Here is a 19635-nt window from a genome sequence, read left to right on the forward strand (position 1 = left end):
TTGTTTAAGAAAAAAAACGTAGCAATCGCACAACAATCGAAGAATAAAAGTCAATCACTAAATAAAGATACAATAATACTCTTAATTTTGGCACAAAAGAGATATCAGAATTCACGTATTGTGAGATCAATCCTCGACCACAGAAAATGAACTCAACAAAGTTCAACACCAATGGATCAACTGTTCTATACGGTGTGACTGCAACAAAGAAAACAGAAAAAGAAGAGGGGGGGAGCAGAAGACGAGACTCTACAGAAGTGAACTAATTCAATTCTTAAGCTAACAATGCATCATAAAAACCACTATGCAATTTATATGAAAGCCGTTCGGCCTCCTCTTCGGCTGTGCCTGTCATAGGTTACGTTGAACTTATCAACCAGCTCGCTCATCGTACTGCATAGTTGAGAAAAAAGAACCAGATAAGCACTTTGATACATACACACATTGGTAATTAACAGTAGCTTTGGACTTGAATGTAAGGTAATCCCTCATCCAAGAGAGACCACACGACATTTTAGTTCCTTCGATAACATAGATACTTTAAATAAGCACCAATAACAACAACAACAAAGCGGAGGCCACGTGTATCAGCATTGCAAGCCAATCGAAAAGAAAAATATGCCAGCTGTGTTGCACTGTTAAAAAGTCCATATAGTTGCAGAACTGAAATAGCTGCAGTAAATGTTCAAGGTCCCTAAGAATAGGTGTTCAGAAATTGTTGGCATATTCCTTATAGATGAGAGAGAATAATCTTTCTCATCAGTGGCCGCAACCTAAAATCTCAGTTTTGTAATTAGAAAGTTCTTTATGTTTAAAGCATTCCACCTACCAGGTTTATTTATCATGTTCCAACAAAAGTAATTGGATCCCCTATGCATTACACAGTTGATGACATCTCTCTTCTCTTCCATTCAACCAGTTCCTCAAAATGACCCTTAAGTGAACAACAAGAGATGTGACGAATAAAATTCGAAGAGGCCCTTCAGTTCACCAGTCAGCAGACTAGCTTAGCATTATCTTTTTATCATCAATAAGCATGCCCAGAAATACATCTTCCACCAGATATATTTCTCTTACACGAGGTTTAACAAACACAAACTTTAATGGTCAAGATAGCCTTATTAAGATGACCCCCAGATATGCTTCTTTCTTTTTTCCTTGTAATTTCATGGTAGTGTAAGGGTTTTACATACCTGGAACAGTTGGTTAACATGGCAAGATAAGTCATCAGAAGTGTGTCATTAAATTCCTACAAGAAAGAGTAGACATCATCATTCATTAAGGCCTAGAAGAAAAGGCAATAATACCATATTTTGTTTACTGTTAAAATAGGTATTTTACTCATGTAACCATATAAGATGCTTCGTCTTATTCTCGAATAAGTTGGAGTAATACTCCAGTTAGAAGATAAACCAGATCTTTCTAAAGCAGCATGATCCACGAAAATAAAACCTGGAGTCAAAAAGCAGCAAATAAATAATGCATTTAACACACCGTAAGAAACTCATCCTGAAATTTCTCAGACTCCATGGCTGGCAATCTCCTCAAAAGGCTTGAAACTTGCCTTAGAAGTGAGTTATCGCAAGGAATTTCACCTATATGTTAAAAAACAACAGTACTAGTTAAGAAACCAAGCAAGAACATAAAAGATTACATGGTCCATATATTTAAGACAAAATGCAATTAATGGCTTTATAAATTCCAATTTCAATGGATGGTTTCTCAATGAAATCTTTGATGTTTCATATAAAAGATAGACCTATGAATTTCTATGATGAAACCACAGGCCTTGTCACTCAACAAAGGATCCACTAGTCAAATATGTATAAGATGGGACAAGAACAATAATGAGTGATATAAGAAAGTTCATAGTATATATTAACACATTACAGCAAAAACAACAGTCAAAAATCGAAAGAAACTGATAGAAAATTGAAATGGCAAAAAATGTACCTCTTTGCATGGCAAGAAGATGTTGATGAACTATTTTGATCCTGCTATTTAGCATCTTGATGGCACTATGGATGCTAGTAAGATGAGCTGCCACTACTCACAAACACATTTGTCGGTTTTCATCAATCAACAAAATAAGATAAAAGACGACAATAGCAAAGTCTTACATTGAGTTGCAGCTGAGCCCCCATCAGATGGTTTAAGATGTGCTACATGATCAACTGAAATTCTCTCTGCCTCTACAGTCTTTAATTAAAACAAGAACCAAAAGAGACACATTCATCTTAACTGTATATGATAGTTTTCCAACAGAAGTGAATGAATAGAGAAGCCTAACCTCAATTGTGTAATTTGCTCGGACAAAGATGAGTTGTGGAATCCCATCAATGACATGCAACTCTTGAGAAGTTACAACATAATTCAAATTTGCAAGAGCAGACAGTATCATATTGTAAGTTGTAATAAAAAACAAAGATATTCTACATAAATAGTTGTAAAAGTTAGAAGATTAAACAGTATGATTGCTAGCATAAGTGAAAGGAACAATGCACCAGTCAAATACAGTTGATGGACAAATACACACAAAACAAATGCAGCTAACATCACTATTAGTCCACCGTGTATAATGGTAACAACTATCGTGCTACTCAGCATTTAGAACATTGTTTAGTAATCATAGAAACAATCCTAGGAAGACTATTGTACCAAAAAGATTAATGGTTCTAGACGCTTGATGCAACAGTTTCTACAGCCAACAAATCCCTAATATCGTATTATCGAAAATAAAATAAACAACTAGCCGTGGGAAAATGAATTAAAGCAGATTCAAAGTGCGGGCTCACGTACCACTTTCATAGATAGTCACAGGTAGGTCTTTTTGCGAGTGGTTGATGGAAGGATTCAACACAACATAAACCGGGCTTTCATTTATATCCATCAGCTGTTTGAAATTGTGATAACAAAATATACAAGATTAAAAACATACCAATACAAAAACCTTAACGATATAGCGAAAAAACGAAAGGGAATTAGATTATTAGCATCATGCAACAACCAAAAAGCCATACTTCCAAGCAAATTCTTCTCCATTCAGTCATATCTTGGGCAATCTCCTCGTGGAAAATAGGATTCGCCATACCTTTTCTCTTTGTGACTTAGAGGGACATGAGTTACATCATGCACTTTGACAGTACATGAGCCATACCATGTTGCAAAAGTTCATAAGGCCATTTCTATAATATTTTCATGTTAAATTCTAAATTTTGTTTGGCCTTAACTTTGATAGTGTTGCCTATTGAATGCGTTGCTTCTTACTATTAAAGGCATCTAAAATAAATCCACCTATTCCTCATGAAGGGGTGCCATTATTATGCCCCGTCGAGCATTTTGGAAAATTACATGTCCAGATGTTACCGATCCCCAGGCCAACGACCATCATTTCTTGCTTTCTATATGACCATCCATTGAATAAATGGTCTAAGTTTATGCATATATTAAATCAGCAACAATCTAGCTCCGTATAGAATAGATGATGAAGCATAAGGGAAGTTGGTCTGGACGATAGTAATACATACTTGAATTACTACCAAACTTCACAAAATTATGCACGGCACGTTATGCAAGTATTCGCAGGACATCAACTAAGACTTAGCAAGATACTAGTATAATCAACAAATCAAAATATATTACCATCAACTTCACAAACTTAGTTATGTCCCAGTTAACACTCTTAAATAAAGGCATTGTATCAACAATGTCCAAACTTACAGCTCTGTGGATCTGCATATCCGACTCCTGTGCATCAGTCCCCGTTGAATACCACCCCAATATGTAGTAGTTCGGGAAAACCTTTTTATCTGCATCAAAGCACCCAAGGATCACCAATCAACAGCACAGAAAGAAAGAAATATGAATTGACAAAATAAACCAAATTCTGGCATAAAAGAAAGATGTCAATAAAGAACAAACCCTAATTTCTAACCATTAAACCTCAATCTTTTAGAATCCATCGTAACAGTACGAAGACCGAAACCCTAGATAAGGGAACAAGATCGAGAAGTGGAAACCCTAGAGAGAGTGAGGTATATACAGAGTTCTTGTTTCTTCTCGAGGAAGCAGCGATCGAGGGTGTGGGAGTGGGGGTCGTATAGGAGCTCGAAGCTGTTGAAGATCTCGACGGTGCGGCCGCGCTGGACGCCGATGACGCACCCGAAGACGCGCGGCAGAGGAGGCAGTGCTGCGGCGGCGGTCGCGGCGTCGCCGCCGTTGGCGGCGGCGGAAGAGGCTGAGGCGGAGGAGAGGTGCTGGTTCTGGGCCTTGACGCGGGTGTGGTGGTCGGAGATGTTGAGGATCACGAGAGGGTGGAGCTTGAAGGTAAGCCCACTGCTTGAGGACGACGCCATGGCGAAGGGGAAGGGGGAAGGGGGGAGAGAGAGAGAGAGAGAGAGAGAGAGAGAGAGGAGCTCTACGGAACGGAGCAGTTCGAGGTGGAGATGGGCTTCGGCGTAGAGGTTGTACACGGAGAGCTTCGTGTGTGTGTGCATATATATATAACCGCTACACGGACTTAAGGACTAGATCCGGCATCGCCCCATACTTCGTCGCCGACTTCAAAGGGTGAAACCGGAAAACGGTGCCGTAATTTTTTTTAGAAAGATTGCAAATTTTATAAGAAATAATATTCTTTCGATGATCTTAGTTATAAAGCCGTAAAAAGTAAATAAACTCAAATTAAAATTTAATAGTCAAAATGTATGAATGAAAAAAAAAAATAATTTTGACAGTTCATATAGATTAACTTTTTTTCAATTATTATTATTATTATTATTATTATTATTTTCCTCCGCATTCAGAGAGACGACCCATCGACCACGAGCTTGGTGGGCCCCGTTAATAAAACAAGTCGAGAAGGGTGAGGTCACCGGGGCTGTATTGTACGCATCGCAACCGCCACGGCCGTAGTCCACCAAAGCGAGCGAGCGAGCGTGGAGGCTCTCCGCTTTATTATCTCCTTAAAACCCCGCTCACGGCCCCGATACCGCGTTCCCTTCCCCCCCACCCCGAAATTATATAAAGCGAGCGACGCGAACTTCATAGGAGTTCTCGTCGATTCGATCGGAATCGAAGCTTGAGGAGGAGAGAGGAGAGACGAGGAGGAGTACGAGGAGGAGGAGGAGGAGGAGGAGGAGGAGGTGAGGCGGTGGCCATGGCGATGCGCGATCTAGTCACGGGGGGCGCGGCGTGCGCGGTTCCTGGCTCCTCCTCTTCCTCGAACCCCTTCGGTGCCCTCGCCAACGCGATCCTCGGATCGTCTTCGAAAACTCAGGTGCGCGTTCATTTCCCCCAAAATTTTCTGATTCATGCATGAATTCTAGCTAGTTTGATGGATATCTTCTTGTTGTTCGTGATGATGTTGTATGAATTGGAGTGCTCGAGTTCGGATTATTTGAATGATTCTTTCCAAGAAACCTGTTCACGTGGTTCTGAACGGATTCTGCTTCTTGATAGTTGTTTATTCTTGTTACAGAGCTCGCTCGAGAGGTTATTTAGGTTTAATGACCTGGTAGCTATCGTAGTTTCTGGTTCTGTGATGTTCTTCAAAGTAGTCGACTTTGGATAATCGGAAAAATTATTCTTAAGAAGCCTGTTTACATGACTCTGAACCAAGCCCACTTGGTTCAGATGAGAATTCTAGCTGTGGGACTTGTTCGATCGGAATACTAGGGTTAATTCACTGATAACTATCTAATAATTCTTGGACGTGTCATGTGTTTTTGAAGTACTTACAATAATTGGAATCATTCTTGTCAAGAAGCCTGCTTAATGATTTAGAAATAAGGCCACTTCTTGATAGTTGAAATTATCTTGATGCCCGTGTCTTGTATTCTCAACTTGAAGTCTATCCAGATCCGTGTGAACCTTTCTATGTTTTCAACTTCTCTTTCTTCAACTTTGGATCTAGTTCTTGTTTCCCTTTTATAACACTTTCCCATAGTGCTTGATTGTAGTTGATTACTTTGATTGCTATCCTTTCTGGATGTGAATGTCTTGTCGCTTAGTATTTTCACAACTTCTTCATGTGCTGAACTTACCTGAGATAACATGTAGTATAAATCAAGTAACATATTTTCATGTCGCTTAGTATTATGATGATTTTATCATCCTATTGGTTGGACCAGTGCTTTAATCTATTTAGTAGTGAAGTTAAAAAGCAGAAATGACTAGTGTTGAATCATGACTCCATAGTGCATAAGAATGGAGTAACCTTCCAACACGTCCATAATTGTTAATTTTCTCAGATTATCAACCTAAGGTAAGTCCAGGACAATGTGCATTTGTTCACTTTTCCTTTTCTGCAGTATCTTTTTCGTCCTTTTGCCTGCTTTTCCTTTGATAACTGCTATCTTTTGACAGGAACTAAAGGGACTTCCTGGTTCCGCAGTTAATGTTCCTGAGGCTTCTTCTGACTATAGGCCTGCAGCTCCACTGACTACCATTCCAGGGTCAGAATATGAGAGCCAACAGGACCAACGACCAGATGCCCGGGTAAAATTATATTCCATTTAGGTCCTGCGTAATAATTTTTAGCTTTTGTAACTGTAATCAACTGTCTTCAGACTTCTGAATTCCTCCATGGATTCCATTCTACGGATCACGGTGGCCTTGCAGAAGCCTGGGATGAAATTCATCGGTCTCCAGTTTTTCCTCCTGCTCAGTTCAGAGAAAATGAGGCCCACTTTGAAGAGTTTGAGAGAGTTTATAATGCAAATCCCCTTCAACCCACTTGGGATGGTAGGTTTCGTGATAGTACTTTTCCTATATAAGTTTTCTTTTTATTACTATAAGTGTTAGACAGTTTAATATTATTGTTGATTCACTATAATACCATGCACTAAGAGCTTGCCCAGATTGCAACTGGTTTCTTGCGTTTTCTTGTTAACTTGCTGTTTTTTTGCCCTGAGTTAGTGTTCTCTAGGCGGAATCTGGCCAGAAATATTATCTTTAATTTTCTGTTGGAGTTTCATCACAACATAAGCTTCAAAACAAGTTTAGGATCTTTGTGCACTGTTTTCTTTTATAATATAACTGTAGAATTTGTTGGAAGATGATCTTTTTTTTACCCTGGATTCAGGTTTGGATCTTGATCATTTTTTAAGTAGCACAGGGTTTGTTCTTCAACTTTTCTTCTTGACTTGCCCCTTTTTTTTTTTCAGTTCTTTCTTTCTATCTAATTAAAATGCTTCTGTCTTACAATGTAATTAATTAGAATGTAAATTTAATTATGCATGTGTGCGTGAACACACCTTTCAATTCATGAATTGATGCCCATCTAGTTGGGGGGATTGAGTAAGACTTGAGCATCTTATATTTTGGATTCAATGTGACTTATGCGAAACCAGCAATGGGCTAACTGGTTATGGAAGTTGTTGAGGTTAAGGGGCCTATATTTTTAAGATCAATAAGCGGAAGGTAGATACAGGACTTTTCCTGGTGTGCTGGGCTTATGCCGTCTAGTAAGCAAAACAATTCACTCAGGGAAATATTTGGTGCCCTAGGTTATTAAAACTAGAAAAACATTTCAATATGTCAGAGGAATTTTTTGTCCCAAAGGTTATTGAAACTGCATGACAATTTTATTTGCCATATCAAATGATGCAGCACATTTTACAATTTTTTTTTACATGTTTATTATTTTCAATATTGATGCATCTTGGTTTTGCAGGTCCACCACAGAGAGTCTTGTCTAGTGTCCTGCATTCTTTCCTTGGCAGTGATCAAGCTGGTGTTCCTTTCCGCCCGACTGCACTGCCAGTTCTTGGGTTATCAGAAGGTGACAAACAATGCATACGTGATCGTAGCTGCATAATGGCACGCCACATTTTTGCTGATAAGAGTGAAGAGTACATTCAATCACAGGTTTTTACCACAATCTCTCATGGTTTCCAATGTCTATTATCATTTATGTGGCTGCTAAATATTAGATATTTATACAGGAATACTAGTAAATAGATGTTTTTTCAGGAATGTACGTGTAGAAGCCCCTTTTTTTTAAGCAATCTTATCATTTCTTTGTTTCTTTTCCTGTGGATTGGCCCGTAGAGATGTGTGTTTCTGTTTTTGTTCTGGTTTGATATCTGACAAATATCTGTCTCAGGTAAATGCATTGCTGCACTCTTTAGATATTGATAGCAATCATCAAATCAGAGGGTCCATGCATGGACCTCATTCAGAATTGGAGGGATATTGGAACGAGTCTCAAGGTGCCATGATACCTAGGATGCCTAATCCTGTAGATGGTTGGATTACAGAATTTAGCCAACAAAGAGAAAATGATAACCCTGCAGCCTGGGCCAATTCCTTCGAACAAATGCATGGTGCTAATGGCTGGGCTTCTGAATTTGAGCAGGTCGGTAATCTTTTAGATCATGTCAAATCACATTCATTTCTATAGACTAGTATAGATCATGCAATAAGCCGAATGCTCTTGGTAGAGGTACGTAAACATTTCTATTTCTCCATTGTCTTTTTGATATATGAAATGCCATATGGATGTAGTGCTACAATTCTCTTCTATTCATCGCAGATAAAAAAAATTATCATATAAAACACTGGTGCAGTCTAGTGGAAAGAGATAATATGTTGGAACTGGACTAACTGAAATGTTTCTTTGATACTGTTTCACTTGGAAGTTAAGAATTTTGATCATGAAGGAAGTCCATCTATCTCCTGATTATGAAGAGATTATTGGCTAAAATATTTCGATACATGAAAAGTTTGTTCTCGAACAACAATATATACCCACAAAAGTACCTCTCCTTTCATTTTATATAAATTGATCAACTTTACATACCCTTTTTTTCACTCTGTCATTTATAAAATTGACTTCACAGTAAGAAAAATCTTATTTAATCTATTTAATCATGGAGTTCAATAAATCAAACAGTTCTTCCGTGATATTTGCTGCTTGAGTTTTCAAGTTCTGCCATTTAATCTGATAAAAAAGGTGGGGGGAAAGAAAATCGTCGCCTTTCTTTTTTTTTACAACTAGCTAGTCATTATACAGAATTAGCTAATTAGCAGTGTCTCATTCTTCAAGACTTCAACGAGATAGATAGTAGCTACATTATCTTCTTATTTAACTTCTTATGAATCATAAACCCGTGAAGCATCCCTCTATTAAAGGCCATATCTTCTTTTTAACTTTTCAATGGTGATGTTTAGAAACTTGGCTTTAAAATGCTATTCTGATCAACATTGTTATGTGTTGCTTTGAATTCATAATTTTTATTCCCTTTTTTTTTTCTTCTTTCTGTCTTGGTTAGGTCTGCAATATCCTGCATCTTGTTATTGTATGGGTGCTTCTGTACAGTGTGTCATATCTGTACTTTGTAATTTGTAATCTGATTGTTATCTGTTTCACTTTATTATAGGATCTAAAAATGGGTCACATGAGAGATGCAAACTTAGCTAACTTAGCTGCAATGGAGCAGAGCCGTATGCTTGCACAGACATTAGGACAAAATAGAGACCCGAAATTTCAGGTATATGAATTCCAGTTTCGGTATAAATCATGCTGGTTATGGCACTTTTCTTCTATTAGCTTGCTTTTTAACATACGATTGTTCTTTTAAATTAATCTACTTCGTCGATTTTTACAGTCTTTGTTAGGAAATTCAAACATCAATTTGCTTCTAGTTTGTATTATGATATGAATGCTGGATTTTCTTGATTTAAATTGTTCAACAGTTTAATGCTACCTTTGCATCCAGGGCCTATATTTGTCCTACCGGGGAAAATATTTGCACATTTCCAATATCTTTCCCTGGAAGCATAATCACTATTTCAATTAGAAGTTAAATAGCTTAGATTGTTTCATGGCCTATAGGTCCTCGCCGATGGTTTCAAACCATCTCGACACAGTACACTACAACCAAATTAAAATACACGAATAGCATAACCTATTTTTTTGATTTAGTAATTTAAATATGTCTATGCATAATATTGGAAAATATTACTAGATTAATATTACCTATATAAGGCATATTTGTAATTTATTCTGCAATTAGTCATAACTTGATTTTTTTTTTTTTTTTTAGTTTGAGGGAGTATTGATTTACCAGTGCTGTGCTTGATGAAACTATTTTGTTTTTGAACTATATAGATATTATGGCTTGCCAATGTTCCTCTTGTTGCCTGTTTTTAGTTGATCAAAATTCTGGCGAATTGTCTAATTTATCATGATCACAAGTATGTGAAACTAAAAATATGTTAAAATGCAAGAAAGGCAATGAAGAAAGAGTCTTCCATTATAAGGCTGTAGAAAGTCTGAGCTGTCTTACAGCCTAATACTTCTTGCTATAGTATATTGGAACTAATATTATAGGTCTAGGCCTAATGCATGTCAGAAAAATATAAGGTGTTTATGACTCTTCTACCATGACCTTCTCATATAGATCATCTCAAAAGCTTGATACTTAATGGTGTGTTTAATTGTCCTTTTACCCCATTTTGTGGCATTTTTTTTCTAAATTTTCTGTCATAAGTGGCTGATGTCATTTTCATGCTTCACGCTATGCAAGAAATCAAAGTTTCTACAGTTTGTTTCAAAGATGAGCCGTGGTGAGCTTATAATTGATGAGAACCAAATCAAGCCGGGTACAAACTCTCTTGCTGGTGATTGGGCTAATGAGTATCAAGCGCAGTATGATGTTGGCCCAAAGTCTTGGGCAGATCAATTTCAACAAGAAGAGGTAAAGTATATATGTATGTAATGTAATGCAGCTATGTGTTTATTTTATCTATGCTGAAAGTATATGTATACACATATAAACTAGACAAGGTAGCTATAAGACGCCAAACTTGCTAGTGCTTATTTGCCTTCAGATCTGCATCAAGATCAGTGTGTACATATACATATTCAGTACACTGGCACACATCCTGAAAGTCATGAATTGAGTTTGCGAATCTTTGTCTACTGTAAATTAGTTTTGAGTTAAAAAAAATGACTTGCGCTATTGTGTTTTTGAAGTTTGGGTTCTGAGATAACCTCTTCTTGCAAGCTAACTATGTATAACACTATATTCTTGTAATCAGCTTTCACGAGGAACAGATAACTGGGTGCATGAGTTCTCTAAGGAACATCAGCGGCCAGATGAAAAGTGGGTCGATGAGTTCTCCAAATTGAACATGAATGACTGGGTGGAAGAATTTGGTCAGCAGGTCAGTGAAGGAGCTTTTGGGGAAAGCTCTGCTGATGTGTGGGCAGATGATTATGACAAGTAAGTTTGATTGTGAACTTCTGGGCAACTACAAAATGTGCTTAAACATTTTTTGTTAAACACTTCTTTATTTCTTATGCTGGCCTTTGACTTTTATGTCTTTTCCACCTGAATTTTAACTTTTCTTATTTTTGAGAATTTCCTTCATCATGAGTGATTAATCACAACCTCGAATTTTCATTGATTGACCATTATCTGTGTAATAAAATTACCATAAACAGCACATCCGCCAAAATTAATGGGTGACCCAAAATTAGGTAAAAGAAAGGGGAAAAAGAATTGGTGAAAGTTAAAAGTGTTACCAATCACAATGACATATGATGATGGGGTCCCTGTACTTTTCTGGCTTAATACTAGTGTTCTACTAAAAGTACATGTGATTAAGTTTCGAGAACTTCTTTATGCATTAATCTATTATTTTATGTAGATACCTTGATGACCAGTTACGGGCATCCAAGCAGCGGTCTGGTGCTTCAAGAGGGGTTTATGTATTCTCTGACATGAACCCTTATGTTGGTCATCCCAATCCGTTGAAGGAAGGGCAAGAACTCTTCCGGAAAGGACTTCTAAGTGAAGCTGTTCTTGCTCTCGAGGCAGAAGTTCTGAAGAATCCTGATAATGCTGAAGGGTGGAGGTTGCTTGGAATAACACATGCAGAAAATGATGATGACCAGCAGGTGACTTGATGTCTCTCAAACTTTAATCATAAGCTTTGTCTAGCTTGGTGCTGAGTTTATTATATTAGTCTACCATGTGTCTTGTCTCCTGCTTCCTGTCATCCTGTTTGCCATTGACAGCAAAAAGCAGGATGTTAGTTATGCATGCTATGTTCACTTAGCACCCATATAGCATAAATTAGCACCTATATAGCATAAATTAGCACCGATATAGGATAAAGTGCTGGTCAATTGACATAATGATGTATTCTTCTTCTGAATAATAGAGATTAGAGTGCAGGTTCCACTGTAGGAAAGTTTATTTTGGGGTTGTGAGAAGTCTTAGTGTTCTAAGGTCGTATAAGGCTTCTTTATCTCTTTGAAACAGTTGTGAATCCCCTGCAAATTAGATTATCTTTATGAATTCCCTGCATGATGCTTAAGAAGTAACAACAGTGGATTTGCTTTCATTTGCTTGAATTGATTGTCCTACTAAACACAGAATCTGAAGAAGAAACTGTTCAAAGTTGGAGTATTTTGAGTTCCCAACTTTCTTGCTAATTGCTTCTTATTGTTTCAGGCTATTGCAGCTATGATGCGAGCCCAAGAAGCTGATCCGTCAAATTTGGAAGTTCTTCTTGCTCTTGGTGTTAGTCACACCAATGGTTAGTTGTTTCTCTCAACTGGTTGAATTAGTGCTTCATTTTTTTTAGTTTCTGTATGTCAAGTATCTGATGTTGCATTCTTTGCCCTGTTAACATAATATTTGCTGATAAACTATATACACTATGATAGTTCTATGTAGAAACAAGATACTTAAGTTCAACAAATTTTACAAGAATATTATATAATGACTTCTGCTACGTAAGTACCATGCATGAAGACTGGTAATTTTTTGCATCGACCTTAGAGGTAGAACTTTCCGGTCAAACAATTGAGCTTTGAATCTTGAGATGGGCAGCGTCACCAGAAATTTGGAGCAGTCAATTTTGTTGGTAGTAATAGTCTTCTGTATTGGAAATTTTGCTAGTTCTAACTCACATGAAAGAGGAGTAATAGGGTGTTTTAATGTTTAGAAGAACGAAGCTGAATCTTGTACTTTATGTGATTGCATTTCCTCTTTGCTGTTCGGCTGTAGCAAATGAAGATGGCAAAGTTCTCCATGTCTGAGCATAGTCAATCTTTTTTTCCATGGTGATACCATATAAACTTGCATTTGCATTTGGCCGTTGTCGGTGATGGTGTCTTATTTTATTTTATGGTCATTTCAACATGTTTAGTATTTTTATTGCATGTGCACTTGCCTTTCCTGTCATCCATATTGTCCATATTGCTCTACTGATAAATAATATATCCATAACATTAGGGTGGAATGATGCTATGGTTTTCCCTTTTCCTTTTTTTACCGCAGAGTTAGAGCAAGCTGAGGCGTTGAAATATCTTTATCGGTGGCTTCAAAACCATCCAAAATATGGGTCCCTTGCTCCTGTACAGCAGGCAGATTCTCTGTATTATGCTGATGTAAGTGCCAAAGACAACTGCTTATGCCCTTTTTTTCTTTTTTGTCAAGTAAGCATAAAACCTATCTTTTCTTGTATACTATCTTAACACACTATTCGTCACAACTGAAGAGTTGATCACTTCAAATCCTCTGATTTAATAGTTTACTACTAGATAGACAGGTTAATGTTTTCGACGGACCAGAAATCATGCCGTAAGCAATTTATTGGGGCACACCCAAGATTGTGGACAATTGACCATACCCTTTTTTTAAAATTCTTTTGTAGTTTTTACAAAGGTAGATCTTGAAGGAGCATTCTAGTTCATAAGCTTTGGTTTTTAATGGAAATTGGTTAATTTGAATCAGGTTGCGAGGTTGTTTAATGAGGCTGCTCAAATGTCACCAGAGGATGCTGATGTCCATGTAGTGCTTGGCGTCTTATACAATCTATCCAGAGAATATGACAAAGCTATAGCAGCTTTTCAGGAGGCACTAAAGATCAAACCGCGTGACTACTCTCTCTGGAACAAGCTCGGTGCAACCCAAGCAAACAGCGTTCAGAGTGCTGATGCAATATTGGCGTACCAGCAGGTAAAAAAGACATTTATTTTCTCTTTTTCCATGCAATGTTGGTTGTCTGTGCTCCTATTTGATACTATGCATGTATTGGAGTACTGCAGTGACCCTTTTTTTTCCTTTTATGGCACTCAGGCTTTAGATTTGAAGCCCAACTATGTTCGTGCATGGGCAAATATGGGCATTAGTTATGCCAATCAGGTTTGTTCTTTTCCAAGGCAATAACTTATTGTGCTCATTCTTTTACGACAAAAAAGTTCATCTACAGTTTGCTTGCTTTCTTTCCTTACAGCTCTCTTTCCGTTTTTGGTGCGCCAGCATTTGCTAGCTCTAGTAAAGTTTTGGAGTTTCTTTTTTTTTGCCCCCCTGTTTCGCTCTTATAAACTTTTTTTTTCCTCCTTTTCAGGGTTTATATGAAGACTCTATTCGGTACTATGTTAGAGCACTTGCTATGAATCCTAAAGCAGAAAATGCTTGGCAGTACCTACGGATCTCTCTCAGGTACTTAAGTGAGCATTTCCTCTGTTGTTTATTTGCAGTCAATACCAAAGAACAAAAAAGACAAGAAAATGTAAGCTATAGACATGAAAAGTAAATCTTTCTTAGATGGAGAAAATAACATGCTATATTCTCTTTCTTTGATACAGCTGTGCTTCTCGGAACGACTTGTTTGCAGCTTGTGATTCACGTAACCTCGATGTTCTCCAGAAAGAGTTTCCGCTGTGATTGTTGTACTTTGAAGCAATATTCTTGTGTAGGATCTCCAATCCGAAATGGAAGCACCTCAAAATTAGATTTTTTTTTTAAAAAAACTGTTATTATTATTTTATACACACACTAATGCATGGTCTTCATTACCAGAATTTTTGGTTCTTAAAGATAATCTTTCTAATGAAAATGAAAATACTGAATAATAACCAAATCAGAGGCTGGAGTGGCTTTGGATCAACTATTAGAAGACTAGGCTTCGCAAGGAGACATTGTGAACTGCGATTCAAAATAACAAAAACATTCACCTTCTTGAGCCTAGTAAGCTTTCTTTTAAGCATAAAACTTTGGATCTTAACAGTGTAACTTATTGGAAGATAGATAATTATAGGAAGTGGTAATGTCATCATTGTATGAAATGGGCAAACACAATTCAAGTTCGTTTCTACCATACACCGGTATATACTTCTGTTAGTGCACAAGATGAATTTCCAAATGTATTGCAGCGGCCGTATGTTGAATTCTTAGTTAAATAGCTGTCATGCCATGCTACCGTACAGGCACCACAATAAAGAACAATAATCAAGGTCTGGTTGATTTTTCTGTATGATCAAGGCTTTTTTGTGTGCTATCTCTAATACCTGGAACTCCTCCAGTAGACTGCAGTCATAGATTCTATGAGCACCTAAAGTTGATTGATTGATGATAAGAACGTTCCGTAGAAACGAGGGAGGATCCAGAGTTTTCCATAACAAAACGAAAAAAAAAGTGAAAGTCACACACAAACATTACAAACTACAAGAGACGATGAATGACAAATGGTGAGGCGTAAGTAGGGATAATACCAATCAGAGTAAACAATCGGTCACTAATACAATATTACAATCCATTAATCAGACTAAGGCAATCAACTGATTCATTCAAATATTGAACATGTAAAGACACCAATGTAACCCACAGGGGCCACCACTAAATTAAGGCATTTTGAAAAAGAAAGGAAACATGCTTTCACAAACACAGTTTTCGATGCTGCTGCACGAGTGTAACCTGACGTACCTTTCGATAGCCAACAGCTTTCTATTGTCTTAAATAGTCTTAGGCAAAACTATTTAGCTCCGCTCTTGTTGCCTCCCGTGTCAATTGAATTCAGCCTCGAGAAACATGATGAATTCCTGTCATGAGGAGATAAGAAACACCACAGGTTTATTGCTACAAACACCCTTAACAGGCTCACCGCCTGAACGCATTACTTTCGGTGGCGGCCAACCCCCCTTGTGAGTAATAAGCCCGCCGCCGAACACTCTCTTCGATTGTAGAGCTGCCCCCTTTCTCTGTTCCAAATATACTCTTCTGAGCCTCATCTAAGAAGTTCTTTCCCCTCGACGAGTTTGCTCTCATTGCCTCTTGCACATCGGCATCTGCCGCTTTCTTTAGGCGCTTCCACCTCTGCTCCTCATGGAGCTCTGCATCAAGCTGCATCTCTCGTAGCCGGGCTGCCCTCTCTTCCTCCGTCATCTTTACAACACCCCGACGATGCCGATTATAGCCAGCTCCCTGATGTGTGTTATGTTGGTTTGTTTCCCTTTCTTCAGCCTTCTGTTGTTCACTCTCTCTTCTATCTTCCACTTTTCCATCTCTTGAACTGTTGCCTTTTCTATCTCTTGAATGGGTGTAAACTTCTGACAAATTCTTTTCATACTTCGGGTTACTATGATGATGATCTGATGTTGAATAATGTCTGGTTCTTCTCTCCTCTTTACCATCAACTACGTCTCTTGAATCTGATCGATCTCTGCGCGCATGCTTATCATGCTTAACTGACTGATGGTCCCTTTTTCTTCTCTCCTCGATGTCCTCTGAATCTGATCGATCTCTGTGCGCATGCTTATCATGATTGACTAACTGAAGGTCGCTCTTTCTTCTCTCCTTGATATCCTCAGAATCTGGGTAAGTCCTAGAGTGTTTTCCGTGCTTTGATTTACTATACTCTCTCTGAGCACTGGATGGACGATCTCTCTTTCTTTTCTCTTCCTCACCATCACTCATGTCTTCTGAATCCGAGCGAGCGTTGGATGGGTACTTGTCGCTCTTTGACTTGTCATGATGATGCTTCCTGTCCCTTTTCTTTTCTCGTTTTTCCTTCTTTTCTTGCTTCTGTTTCTTCTCAACTTCTACCTGTATAATAAGAGGTATGTGTTAGAAAAATGTGAATAGCTTCTTTTTTTTAAATTTGTGAAATCAGTTTTAATATAGCAAACGTAATATAAGCCTTTTAAGTTCCATACAATTTGTCCCTTGGATGTCTGGAAGAAAAAAACATTTACCATTGCAGTAGCCATGAGAACACTAAGATATTAGTGAAGAATCTATTTTGTGCAGAAGAAGTGATAGTCACTAAACATGAGCTAAGTAATATTTCTATAGGAACATATTTAACCAAATTCCAACGAGTAGCAGAACAGTTTTTTAGGTTACAAGATGCTTGGTCAAAAAAGTTAAGAACACTGTTAAATTCCATAAAAATCTAGGTCATCAATCAAACTTTTAAACTTCAGTTGATCATTTCAAATGCATCTCGACAGAGTGTTTATACAATTCACTCTATGATATTTTCAGAATTATTAAGGTATAAGTCAAGTTTATAGGTTAGAAATCTGTGATATTTTATAGGCGAAAGCAGAAAAAACACAACTTTAAGGACTCGTCTGTTTCACGGTTTGCGATAATCCAGCAATCTTCAATATTTTCACCCATATTTTCTATTGAAAACAATATGCTAATCATTATCATTCAACTGAAATTATGTTAGAGAAGTAGAATCATTGTAGATTCCTTGATGGTAAGAACACGAGATTACCATTCTCATGTTCATACTTGATGGGAATCATTAGCAGTACATTAATAATAATACTAGTTCTTAACAACTTTCCAACCCAAGTGACTTAATAATTTAGTAACAAACTTGCTATTCCAAAAAGAAAATATACAACATTCTCCGAATATTACAAACCAAACAGCACCTAAGTGTAGCATATGTTAAGTTCACCTAAAGCAATGGCAGAGCATAGTTATGTAAAACAATGGGGATAAATAAATAGGACAACTTACAGATTTCTTTATCATCGCCATCTTGATGGGGTTGTTCTTTATCCGGGCGACGGCTTCCTGCTCACGTTGTCGAATGAGTAGCAAGGGATCAGAGTGGAGTTTCCTCCACGCATCATTTGCCGACTGGGGCTTATCTTCAAACAAAGCCCCGGGAGCACCTGACTGCGACTGGCAATGATAAGAATAAGTGATAAGAAGTTTATTCGCCCAAATAACGAATAGATACTCAATAGATAGCATAAATATACAAAATATTAATCAAACCAGGAAGCTAGTCAAACAAGCCTCAACTTTGATGGGCTGAGTCGCTAAGATCACAACCACCAAAATATAAGGGTTTATATCTATGTAACTCGGTCGTTCGTCATGAGTAATCAATGAAAGCATTCAATTTCTTAAACATCAAGAATTAATATTACAACTATTGTGCTAATTAAATTAAAGCTCAAACTGTAACAAGAAAATCTTTCAACAAATCGGACCTCGGGGGCTATTCCTCTATCTCAGAACCTGGCCCTCCATTTTTTTTCAGGAAACTCGAAAACCAGAAATCACGGACGACTTCAGAAGTGGAAGAGAGCAAAGACCCGCGAGGCGGTAGATAAAAGAATCAAAAGACCTTGCCAATACCAAGCGATAAAAGCTTTGCATCCGAGCAGTTCAACATGATCTACGGATATTTGGACGACTACTGATCTAGATAAAGGATTAGAACGAGGGCTTCTGCATAATTCTCGTAAAATCTAAAGCAGCAAACAAGTTACAAACTACAATTACGAATCTGACAGATAAGAAAGGTTACCTTGGAGGAGCTAGCCTCGGCGGCGGGCGCCGGAGGAGGAGGAGCAGCCGCAGGCTGCAGCGCCTTGAATCCATCGGAGCTCCCTTTACCCACGCCCAAACCCGACTCGTAGAGGAAATCCAACCGCTCCTGCTTCCTGCACGGATCAATCGAGAAGAAGAACAGGTCAATTTAGCAAAAGACCGTAGGAGGTCCGAAAGGAGGGAAACCCTAACCCTAACCCTAACCCTAAAATCTGAGGTGAGGAAGCTTACGGGACGAGTCCGGCTTGCTCCTGGAGGAGGCGGAACTCGGATCGCTCGCGCTCGTCCTGGATCTGCTTGCGGAGCTCCTCGAGCTTGCGCTGCTCGGCCTCGTGCTTCTGCTCCGCCTTCCACACGTTCTCGATGTTGCGGAGGCTCCCCGTGTGCCATCCCTTCTTGTTCAGAAACTTCAGAGCCATGTCCTCTCCCTCTCCCTCTCCCTCTCCCTACACCTTCGTCGGGACCGGCGGAAAAGAAAATGAGTGAAAATTCTTTTTTTTTTAAAAAAAATGTCGGAAGAAGAAGTAGAGGGGAAAGGAGAAGACGAGGGAGGGGAGCGCGAGAGGTGTCGCGCGACCTGTAAGACGATGAGAAACGAGATGGTAAGTTAACAAGTTATATGTTTCGCTTCGTTACGGTCACCGCACCATTCGCACGAGTCGGAGACTCGGAACCAGTTTAATTAGTTAGCTCGTCTTGATGATATGATATGTCGGTTCACTCGTTCACTTGCCAAGGAAAATCCGGATTGGCCCATCCCGGCCATCTCAGCCCGGCCCAATAGCGGTGTATTAACGGATGGGATTACCACGATAACTAACTAATTAGGACAAAACTGGCTAATTAATACGAGTCTTACTTCAGTATCATCATCATTAGGATCCAAGTTATCTCCATTATATTAACCAAGTCATACGATTTTACCAAAACGGGTAACGATGAATCTACCTATATTTATCACAACAAAGTTAGTATGGACGAAGCTATAGTAGTTTCGAGGAAGTGGCAAAAAACTTGGCCGTTGGTACCT

At 38.4% G+C, this 19635-nt stretch overlaps 3 protein-coding genes across 4 annotated transcripts; 1 reads left to right on the plus strand and 2 right to left on the minus strand.

Moving 5' to 3' along the window:
* On the minus strand, positions 40-4355 carry LOC109706745 (COP9 signalosome complex subunit 6a). Its single transcript, XM_020227719.1, has 9 exons — positions 4043-4355; positions 3721-3809; positions 2800-2893; positions 2291-2352; positions 2121-2199; positions 1954-2046; positions 1495-1595; positions 1194-1249; positions 40-393 (listed from the first exon to the last, which is right to left on the minus strand). Exons 1-9 carry the CDS (start codon positions 4353-4355, stop codon positions 312-314), a joined length of 969 nt encoding a protein of 322 aa, XP_020083308.1. The 3' UTR covers positions 40-311.
* On the plus strand, positions 4893-14842 carry LOC109705320 (peroxisome biogenesis protein 5). Its single transcript, XM_020226060.1, has 15 exons — positions 4893-5278; positions 6367-6498; positions 6570-6744; positions 7676-7869; positions 8108-8359; positions 9384-9494; positions 10533-10703; positions 11047-11231; positions 11659-11908; positions 12468-12552; positions 13299-13408; positions 13755-13979; positions 14100-14165; positions 14371-14465; positions 14612-14842. Exons 1-15 carry the CDS (start codon positions 5159-5161, stop codon positions 14688-14690), a joined length of 2250 nt encoding a protein of 749 aa, XP_020081649.1. The 5' UTR covers positions 4893-5158; the 3' UTR covers positions 14691-14842.
* On the minus strand, positions 15481-19209 carry LOC109705330 (pre-mRNA-splicing factor CWC25 homolog). Of its 2 annotated transcripts, none has more exons than XM_020226072.1 (4): positions 18837-19209; positions 18583-18718; positions 17781-17942; positions 15481-16847 (listed from the first exon to the last, which is right to left on the minus strand). In XM_020226072.1, the coding sequence occupies exons 1-4, from the start codon at positions 19022-19024 to the stop codon at positions 15903-15905; spliced, it is 1431 nt and encodes a 476-aa protein (XP_020081661.1). In that variant the 5' UTR covers positions 19025-19209; the 3' UTR covers positions 15481-15902. The 2 variants fall into 2 exon arrangements, with proteins under 2 accessions (XP_020081661.1, XP_020081656.1); XM_020226067.1 differs by having other exon boundaries at positions 17781-17948.

The sequence above is a fragment of the Ananas comosus genome, linkage group 2 (genome assembly GCF_001540865.1).
Source record: "Ananas comosus cultivar F153 linkage group 2, ASM154086v1, whole genome shotgun sequence".
NCBI classification, from domain to species: Eukaryota; Viridiplantae; Streptophyta; class Magnoliopsida; order Poales; family Bromeliaceae; genus Ananas; species Ananas comosus.

Bases quoted from the DNA above. Each gene is read 5' to 3' on its own strand.
- LOC109705320 (XM_020226060.1), top strand. From the start codon at position 5,159: ATGGCGATGCGCGATCTAGTCACGGGGGGCGCGGCGTGCGCGGTTCCT. The intron at 12,553-13,298 runs GTTAGTTGTTTC...TTTTTACCGCAG, and splicing joins TGGTGTTAGTCACACCAATG to AGTTAGAGCAAGCTGAGGCG. The intron at 13,980-14,099 runs GTAAAAAAGACA...TATGGCACTCAG, and splicing joins CAATATTGGCGTACCAGCAG to GCTTTAGATTTGAAGCCCAA.
- LOC109705330 (XM_020226067.1), bottom strand. From the start codon at position 19,024: ATGGCTCTGAAGTTTCTGAACAAGAAGGGATGGCACACGGGGAGCCTC. The intron at 17,949-18,582 runs GTAACCTTTCTT...TATCATTGCCAG, and splicing joins CCGAGGCTAGCTCCTCCAAG to TCGCAGTCAGGTGCTCCCGG. The intron at 16,848-17,780 runs GTAAGTTGTCCT...CTTATTATACAG, and splicing joins TGGCGATGATAAAGAAATCT to GTAGAAGTTGAGAAGAAACA.
- LOC109706745 (XM_020227719.1), bottom strand. From the start codon at position 4,355: ATGGCGTCGTCCTCAAGCAGTGGGCTTACCTTCAAGCTCCACCCTCTC. The intron at 2,047-2,120 runs GTAAGACTTTGC...GTTTGTGAGTAG, and splicing joins GGGCTCAGCTGCAACTCAAT to TGGCAGCTCATCTTACTAGC. The intron at 394-1,193 runs GTATGTAAAACC...TCAACTATGCAG, and splicing joins ATGTTAACCAACTGTTCCAG to TACGATGAGCGAGCTGGTTG.